General features: G+C 43.4%; 1 protein-coding gene across 4 annotated transcripts in view; it reads left to right on the forward strand.

Moving 5' to 3' along the window:
* Positions 1-10,049, forward strand: part of ankrd11 (ankyrin repeat domain 11) — a 103,327-nt gene extending 93,278 nt beyond the window's left edge. For 3 of the 4 annotated variants that reach the window (XM_023953418.2, XM_011490002.4, XM_078944398.1), the window contains 6 exons: positions 55-4,516; positions 4,611-7,242; positions 7,824-7,922; positions 8,141-8,284; positions 8,377-8,469; positions 8,567-10,049. In XM_023953418.2, the coding sequence (XP_023809186.1) occupies positions 55-4,516; positions 4,611-7,242; positions 7,824-7,922; positions 8,141-8,284; positions 8,377-8,469; positions 8,567-8,752 (7,616 nt within the window). In that variant the 3' untranslated portion in view covers positions 8,753-10,049. The remainder of the gene's footprint in view (positions 1-54; positions 4,517-4,610; positions 7,243-7,823; positions 7,923-8,140; positions 8,285-8,376; positions 8,470-8,566) is intronic. The other variant, XM_011490010.4, reaches the window with a different exon arrangement.

Consider the following 10,049-nt stretch of genomic DNA (forward strand, 5'->3'; position numbering starts at 1 on the left):
ACTTATATGGCTCTAAAACTGTTGAATAATTCTGCTTATATTTCTGTTTTATAGAATCTTCAGAGGAGGAAGATGCCCCCTCGTTTGCCCCTTCAAGCTCTGTTGATGGCAATAACACAGACTCTGAGTTTGAGAAGGGTCTGAAGTTAAAAGGAAAAACTGCAGACGCTCCCAAATCTGCTGTCACACCCGTCAAAGATGAATACGAATTTGATGAGGATGATGAGGAGGAACGTGTCCCTCCTGAAGATGATAAACACATTTTGAAAAAAGACTTCAGAAAAGAATCGGTTACTAAGACCAACAGCTTCATCTCCATACCCAAGATGGAGGTTAAAACGTATTCCAAAAGCAACTCGCTCACACCAAAGAAAACTGTTAGGCGGATCATCTCTGACAGTAACAGTTCAGACGAAGATGATAGAACGTTGTGTTTCACACCAGCGCCTACGCCGCGGCAACAAGCCCAGCAAACAAATACCAAGACTCGGGATTCTGCCAGCATGAGCTCAAAACAACAGAAAGACAAAAATAAAGTGAAAAAGAAGCGAAAGAAGGAGAGTAAAAACAATGCCAGTAAAGAAGTACGGTTTGGTAAAGTCAACGACAAATTCTGTACGTCTGACTCAGATTGTGGTGACATGGAAAGTGAGGACGATAAGGGCTTAAACAGTATAAAGGATCCCTCTGCAATGAACCTGAAAGAATCTACTAGTTTAAATGCATCATCCTCCTCCTCTTCCCACGGAAACTTGAACTCTCAAAAACAAACGCCATCCCTAGCAGAACAGCATCCGAAGCAGTGGAGGACAGATGGCTGGAAGACCGTGTCGTCTCCTACGTGGTCGGATGTTAGTTCTCTTTCAGATTCAGTCAGAACAAGGCTATCCAGCGAATCGGACTACTCCTCTTCTGATTCCAGTGTGGAATCAATCAAGCAGATCAAGAGAAAAGGGCACGATAACAAAAAGAAAACCAACAATCTGCACACTAACACTGTGGACAAGAAAAATTCTGACCTGTATAAAAACTCTGCTGTGGAGAGTGCCATCTCCAAAGCTGATGTTGATGGAAAAGTGCTGAAGAAGCATAAAGTGAAACACAAGCATAAAAATAAAGAAAAGGACAGAGCTCCCAGCTTAGTGCTCAATCAAGACATGAATGAGAAGTTTGTCAAGAGCTACTCTTTTGATTTTGATGATTCCAGGCAGAAGTCTTTAATTGTTGAGTTGGAGTCACCATCTGAGAGCAAAGTGAAAGCATCCAAACACGACAAAGAACATGCAAAAAAGGAGGACAGGCTTGCTAAAAGCAAGTCTGAGGAGAAGGATTGGTCATCTGGAAAAGATCTTCACAGACCGGCAAAAGAGGATAAAAACAAGAAAGTAAAAGACTCCACCAAAGACAAGGCAAATAAAGAGGAGAGGGAGAAGCCTGTCAAATGTGACAAGGAGAAAAACTTCAAAGAAAAGGAGAAACCTAAGGATGAAAAGCAGAAGGCTCACAAAGAAGAAAAAAAGAAGAAGTCCAAGGAAAAGTCCTCAAAGACAGACAGAAAGAGTGAGCTTAAAGAGGAAAAACATCTAAAGGTGGAAAAGGAGAAAAACAGCAAAGACGATAAGGAGAAGTGCAAGAAAGAAAAGGCACTGAAAGAAGAGTCTGAACACGAAGGCTATGATGTTAACCGGTTCATGAGCCTTGAGGACACAAAGCTCAGCGCATCTGATGACCATCATGACCGATGGGGCTCTGATATGTCCTCCGATTCTTCTCTCTATGGAGAGGACAGCTGGGATACTCCTGTCAAGGAGATTAAAGAAGTCAAGGAATACAAATCCAACAACACTGTCAAGCTAATTGTTGAGACCGTTAAAGAGGAGACGAGGAGAAAAGAAAATAAAGTCAAGGAGAAGAAGTCGGATCACAGTGACAAAAAATCTGAAAAAGAGCCTTCATTCAAGAAGAAAGAGAAGGACCCTTCAGAAAAGACAAATGAAAAGAAAAAGGACTGGTCAGAAAAGCAAAAATTCAATTCCAGCCACTCAGTTGACAAAGAGAAGAAGAGAAAGGAGTCTGTGGACACAATAAAAGACAAAAAAGATAAAGATTCGCTGGACAACAGTCGTGATCGAAAAGACTCGTATGAGTTTGTAAAGGACAGAAAAGACCAAAAAACCAAACAGGAATTAGTGAGAGATGAATATGGCAATGACACATTTTTTAAAGACATGGACAGTGTTGGAAAATCTTGTGATACCAGAGAAAGAAACCCTTCTGGCAAGGAGAAAGAAAAGAAAAATGAAGGGGTGGAGAAAAAGGAAAAAACTAAAGCCGACAAACACAAAGACAAAACGAAAGACAGGGGAGCTGATCAGGAGAAAGACAAGAGTGAGCGAGGCTCCACCGAGAAAATTGCCAAGGAGAAAGACGCAGAGCGAGGTGGAAAAGACAAGAAAGAAGGCATTAAAGACAAACACAAGGACTCACACGGTAAAGACAAAGACCGAAAGATGTCTTCAGAACAAACAAAGGACAAAAAAGAAAGGGCGTCTCAAGATAAACATGCTGACAGAGAGAAGGATTTTCAAGATTTAAAGAAGGACGAGAGAAAAACAGAAAAAATCCGTGAGAAAACTTGGTACAAGATAGCCGACATATTCACAGACGAAAGTGATGATGACGATGATGGTGACAGCTACAACAGTGGTGTTCTACTTGGGTCAGAGTCTACTAGAAAAGATTCTACGCCTGATCAGGATGAGCTGGATCACTTTCCTCTAGAAAAAGTTAGAAAATCATCCATAGAGGCCAAACACAGCACTGAAAAAGCAAAAGACAAAGAACACAAGGAAAAGAAGAAAGACAAGACCACCTTTGACACAGGTAAAGAGAGGAAAGGCTCCCTAGAGAAACACAATAAAGACAAGAAGGACTTGGTGGACTCAAAATATAAGGAGAGGAAAGATAGGATGTCCATAGACTTAAATCAAGACAAGAAAAATAAGCAAAAACTGTTGGAAAAGAGGGACACAAGTGAGGAAAAGTCAAAGAACAAGTACAAAGACAAACAAGACCACTGTAAGGAAAGGAAACCCTCAAAAAGCAGTGAGAATGAGAAGTCTCTTTTAGAAAAGCTGGAGGAGGAAGCTATGAATGACTACAAGGATGACTCTAATGATAAGAACAGTGAAATCTCATCTGATAGTTTCACAGATAGAGGTCACGAGCCAGTGCTTACTGGTTATTACAACTCTGTCGGCCTGTCTGACATCCCAGAGGACAGGAGAGACTCCCTGTCCATTACTACACCACAAGACAAGTTCCGAGACAGAGAGCGGCACAGACATTCCTCATCCTCCTCATCCAAGAAAAGCCATGAAAAAGAGAAGGAAAAAGTGAAAAAGGACAAAGGCGACAAGCGGGACAAAAACGGCGAGATAAGAGAAACCTATGGTCGCAGAGAGAGTTTACCTTTTGAGAAAGAGCCTATGCCTCTAGAGGCAGACCCTTACACCTTCCCATTCGGAGGCAAGGGAGATGACGACGACTTTGACAAAACTTTGGAGTTTGAAAAAGAAATGTCAAAAAAGGATAAAGAGAAATCTACTGGTGTCATCAGTGACAGGACAAAAGACAAAAAGAAGAAAGAAAAGCATAAAGAGAAACTAAAGGAAGAGAAGAATAAATACATGGATGGCTTTGGATCATTTAAACACTCCAAAGAGGATGTGAAGTCGGGGTTGAAGGACAGCCCCCAGGTTACCGTCCTAAAAGAAAGGTCAAAAGAACAAAGTCCGAAATTTGAATTAAAGAAAGACAGAAATCGAGACAATGTGGACAAAGACAACAGAGTCGATCATGGCAAATTTAAGGGCAAGGATGAAAATGAAAAGCTAACTCAGTCCAAAGACACCGTTCGAAAGGATAACCGTCGGGAAAAACTGTTGGTGGATGATGATGACTATCAAATGACAAGTTTTGGTCAGATGTTGAGTTTGAAAGATCAGGAAATTGGAGCACGCCTCAAGAAACAAAAAGAAAGATTCAAGCAGATGGAGAAGCTGAGACCTAAGTCAGGGGACCCTAAGCTCAAAGACAAGACAAAGTCCACAGAGGACACACGGAAGAATCGCAGTGATCTGTCAACAAAAAAGTCAAACTGCCTCGAGTCTGGTCTTAAAGAGAAGAAGCACAAAGACGTTAATCTCCCGGCTCAAATGATATCTCCAGGAAGGAAGTATCAACCTGCTGATAATCAGAACCCAAAGGATTGGTTGGCAGGTCACCAAATGAAGGAAAACCTTCCTGCGTCTCCTAGACCAGATCAAAATAGGCCCACTGGCGTCCCCACACCAACGTCTGTCATCTCTTGCCCCAGTTTTGAAGAAGTAATGCAGACTCCTCGCACTCCCTCTTGTAGTCCAGAAGATTACACTGATATTTTGATTGAAGATTGCCAGAACTCCTCAGCCATGACTTTGTCCGGAAATGCCTGCTCCCCAACTTACTTTAACAGGTAAGCTACTTACATTCTACAGTCTCTCTGTTTATTTCAGTCTCTTAATTTCACTGTCTATTTTTGATAACAATTCTTTTTTTTTTTATTCCAGCAGGTATTCTAATTCCCAGAGTTTTCAGGAGGACACCTGTCCAACACCTGCAAAGAACCTCCAGCTGCCACTCATTAGCCGCTCTGCGTCATCTGATATCCACAGACCTTTGGAAGATGAGTTCAAAACTGAGCCTGAGAAGTTTCTTCGACAGCAGGGTGATTCAACGGCTGAATTTGATCCTCCGTCTTCCGCTCAAGCACTGGAGAACAAATCAGGACCTGTTGCTCAGATGGGGTGCTTGTCATCTTATTTCTCCCCAATAAGAATGTTGTCTCCACGCCAAGAGCCGGTCCATCCTGCACCCGAAGAGGCAGCAACATCGCTTGCTGTTCCAGACATCACTGGGCACTTGCCTGAAAGTGTTTACGGTCATTTTTTGCCCAAACCTTCAACACCTGTTCACAGGCCGGATCCCCATGAACCGTGCTTTGACATAGCTGCACCCCCAACCCCAGCTCCCGCTGCTTTGCCACCGCTAGATATTGACGAAATTTCTGAGCCCCACCACAGTGAGCCGAATCTGGTCCTCTCAGATCTCCCTACTGTTACAGGACATGTGCAGGAAGGAGGGGATGAGGAGGAAGAAGGTGAGGACCAAGGCAATTTGGAAGAGAGAACAGACGGAGACGACTGTATCACGGAAGAGCAGGAACAAATGAGAGATCCTTGTACATTTTCCCCTCAAGTCGAGGACAGTCTAAGGAAAGCTTGGCGTGCAGAGTCACCTGACCTAGAGATCCATCACCTGTCCCCTTCACATTCTGTCCCTACCTCTGGTGAGAATTGTTTTGATCACAGCATGGGTTGGAACGCTGCAGACCTTAAATCTTCGCATGTGGAGATTGAAACTGCTGTGTCCAAAATAACCAGTCCTTACTCTAACTCTGACAATGAGATGCAGCCGTTATCTGATCCCCCCATCGTCACTGCCTCTTATGCTAACTGGAACCGGTGGCACAAGGACGAGCCAGAGGACTATGATGAGCATAAGGAGGCTGTGGAGGATATACCCTCACTAGAGAGGCCAGACACAACCATGGATGGGGAGCCCAACTATTTAAACACGTCATCATCTTGTCATAGGCTGGAGTCTTTTTTCCAAGACTGCAACAAGCCTATTATTGAAGATGTGCACCAGATGGAAACGGAGTCCCCTTGTGTTGAACCAGAGATCACATCGAACACACATACTTTCAATGCTACTCCTGATGGTCACATCACTCCACCCGTGGGCCCTGAGCCTGTGGTGCCCTGGGCAGATCCATTTTCTGCTGATACAGATGAACTAGATGACTTGGGTCCGTTCTCTTTGCCTGACTTACCTTTACCAGACAAATCAGAAGAGGTGGAGTCCCGAGAGCCTCAAATATCTGATCAAAGCAAGATTCAGACCCACATTAGACACACTATTACTGACAGAGAGGACTCAGACATAATGGAAATGGAATTACCAAGCATAGGTAAAACGCTGTGTCCCACAGGAGAACTCAGTTTAGAGGACCCTGCTGGACAAGACTTGGTCGTACCATCCCCACATACCACCTTCCATCAAGACTTGGACCTTGAGCCTCAAAGTGTTCCCATCAGCAACTCTTTGCCTCTTAACCAACAACAAAGCGGTATTTTAGAACAACAGCAGGCATATGGAGAGGATGAGGAGTCAGATGCCAGCATGGTGTATTCATCTGTAAAATCAGATCCTGATCCATTATATCACATGCAGCCACTTCCTGAATTGTTGCACATGTCGCATGATCCTGCGTCTGCTGTAAAGCCTAATAATACAAGACAGGTGGACCTGCCAGAGACTGTCACAGAGTCAATGCCATGCAGTCCTCTTGGTCAGCTCTCTGTGGCAGTCACAGTCTCCACACTGGAGACAGAAGACACCCAGGAGTCCACGCCCAAACTATCATCAGTTACTCCAACCACTGTGTTGGATGTTCCCAAGAAGGTGGAGGAAATTCCCCAAAGAATGACCCGAAATCGCGCCAAGAACAATCCCCCTGCTGCTGCTGCCCTTCCTACCTCCAACATGACAGCTTTGCCTGCTGCTGCCCTTCCTCTGACAACCAGTCCAGTAGTGACCATTAATACAGTCCCTGCCACAACTCCAACACCCACCTCTATCTCTTCACTGTCATCTCTCAAGAACAACTCCAGTCTGACAATTTGCTCTGCTGCATCAAATTCCATCCCGCCAGTGTCCGTACCTCCGTCAGTGACGTCTCCATCAGTCGTTCTCACTAAGACAAAAGGTCGCCCACTTCCAGTGGAAGAAGAGGAACCACACACGCAGCACCCGCGGAAGAGGAAATTCCCACGATCTGCTGGACAGCAAGTTCAAGTCCAGTTAGTGAATACAGCCATGCAGCAGACCAGGGAAATGATTCAACAGACGTTAGCTGTTGTTGTCAATGCCATCAAACTGGATGACATTGAACCTTACCACAGTGACCGGTTTAACCCTTATTTTGAGTACCTGCAAATAAGGAAGAAGATTGAGGAGAAGAGGAAGATTCTGTGCTACATCACCCCTCAGGCTCCACAGTGTTATGCTGAGTATGTAACTTACACCGGCTCTTACCTGCTGGATGGCAAGCCCCTCAGCAAGCTACACATTCCTGTGGTAAGTTGGAAGGACTTAACTAAGCCTTATTCACACTTCTAGAACCTTTCACCAGATCTAAGTGTTTGGAATTAGTCCTGAAGTTCCAAGAAACTTCTCTATGGCATCACCAATCTATTCCATCTTTTTTTACGCACTTTTTTTGAATTTGTTCTTCTAAGTCTAAGTACCACCACATATTTGTGTCCTTGGACCAATACCTTGAAAAAGTAAGAGGCACCAGGTACAAAATAAATTAGTGCTTTTAACCCTCACCCTTCGTATGAAATGTCTTCCAGGGTCAGATTGGTTCCTACACTTAGTTTTTAGTCATAATTACTTTCTTTTTCTGATGCATGATGTGAATAAATTTGTCAAATCAATCGGGTAAAAAATATTTTGTTTCACATTTCTATTATTTTAAGAAATCAGATCTGTTTGATCTCTGGATCCATCTTCAAACAGAGATCATATTTAATGGGAAGTACCAGATGATTTGTGTTAAGAAAATGTGTTATTTTCCATTTAAACATGACTGCTGATGGATGAAAAGGGCTTTTTATCCCCTTTTTTTATGTCGTATTTTGTCTTTTGCTCATCAGATTGCTCCACCTCCATCGCTGTCGGAGCCTTTGAAGGAGCTCTTCAGACAACAGGAGGCTGTAAGAGGAAAGCTCAGGTTGCAGCACAGCATAGAGCGGGTAACACATTTTTTGGGGACTTTTATACGTGTGGTTTGTCCTTTCTAAATAGTTCCTATTCAGAGCTGCTCAGACATTTTAGAACACAGTTGTAAGACAGGAGCTCTTCTTTCCCACTTTAGAGCTAAAATGCACTAATGACAAAATCCAGCAAATCATCCTCAGCAGGTTCGTAACTAATCCTTTTGTTTCCATCTGTTTTGTTTTACTGTTTATAGGAGAAACTTATTGTTTCATGTGAGCAGGAGGTTTTAAGGGTCCATTGCAGAGCAGCCAGAACAATAGCCAATCAGGCTGTGCCATTCAGTGCCTGCACCATGCTGTTGGATTCTGAAGTATACAACATGCCATCAGAGAGTCAGGTAGAAGACAAGTGAAAATTCCAAGCTTAAGGTAGCAGCTAAATTGAATTTAAATATTTGTGTTATTAACATTTCAATTTGTCTGTTTTCAGGGGGATGAGAATAAATCTGTAAGAGATCGCTTCAATGCACGTCAGTTCATTTCCTGGATCCAGGACGTAGACGATAAGTACGACCGTATGAAGGTTAGTAGCTTAGATTTGTATTTTTACACTCAAATGTTGAGTTACTTAAACCTTTGTGTAAATTGGAATAATTAACACATTGCCTGTGCTTCTTCAGACGTGTTTGTTGATGCGACAGCAGCACGAGGCGGCAGCCCTCAACGCAGTACAAAGGATGGAGTGGCAGCTGAAGGTCCAGGAGCTAGACCCAGCAGGGCACAAGTCTCTCTGTGTCAACGAAGTGCCGTCCTTCTATGTGCCAATGGTTGATGTCAACGATGACTTTGTTCTTCTGCCTGCATGACACACCAGTGCTCATTGCTCACACATAGAGATGAAACTCCACCTGAGTCACTTCTTCTCAAAGAGACTTCGTTAAACAGAACGAATGGAAAGGGCTAGCAAGTTGAAAAAGAGGACTTTTCACCGGGAAAAAAAATTGCATTCTCTGGAAAAGAAGCAAAGATGAAAAACTTGCTTTTGATTCCCTTCCGTGAAGAAGGAACGTTTTTACTGGAGGAAAAGAAAAGACAACTTGCACTTTCATCCTCAAAGTTTTTACAAATGTGTTTGTCCAGAGTGTGAAAAGCAGACATGTTTTTTTGCTTTGAGGCTCTGAAGTCAGGTCACAAATCCTCAACGTTCAGGTATGGTGAGATGAGGGGACAGAGATTAATTTATTTTTTTTTGCCCCTGCATCAATATCCACCGCCACTGGGAGGATGCATCAGAGACGAGCTCTCCCAAATGCGTGGTGCCTGTTGAGAAGGAGTCTTAAGGAGGAGAAGCCTCCTCTGCTGATGCAGATTCTCTTGTTGGGCCAGGAGTCAGAGACGGTCCAGCGCAGACCCAGAAGAAGGGAAAGGAGCTGCGATGCACCATGTGGATCTTCAAAGGCTCCATGAAGCTAGAAGCACGCGCTGCTGGTTCTAGGGGTATAAGACGGTTTACCCAAGTGGATGCCCTTTTCTGCTCTTCCTGCAGCAGGCCAACTAAAACAGCAGTGCAGCAAAGCCCGCAACAGCAGAGGGGTTAGGACGCGTGCGCACGTCAGGGCCCATGCTCTGGGAGGAAAAGACTGACTCAGCAACCTCTCGACCTGTTTAAATGTGAGAGGACGAGCACGGATCCCTGAAGACAGACCGGAGTGTTTCTCAGTGGCTCTGCTCGCCCTAACTCGAACGCATCAGACCGCCACGGACTGCAAAAACATGACAGAACAAAACAAAAATAATGAATGTTGATATTCAAAGAAAACTATGGAGAAATTGTGGTTCGAAAGGAGGACGGAAATATTGTTTTTGTCTATTTCTTTACTTGGGCATTTCATTGTTTTTGCGGAAGTGACTTGAAACACTACAGAGCCAATATTAGTTTAATGGAAAAAAAAGTCAAAGAAAAGAGAAAAAAAAGTTGTATTGCGTAAATTATGTACAGTTTTTATATTCGTTAACCAATGTATTCTTGCTGCCTTCTAGATAATTTATTTTGCCACACATAACTGCACAGTTGTAAATAACCTCTGTACTGTATTATCACTCAGTTAAGTGTAAAGGAAAAAAAAACAAAAGAAATAAAAATATCTTTTTATGTATAGTTCA

This window comes from Oryzias latipes, chromosome 3 (assembly GCF_053564925.1).
Source record: "Oryzias latipes strain Hd-rR chromosome 3, Olatipes_Hd-rR_3.1".
Taxonomy (NCBI): Eukaryota; Metazoa; Chordata; class Actinopteri; order Beloniformes; family Adrianichthyidae; genus Oryzias; species Oryzias latipes.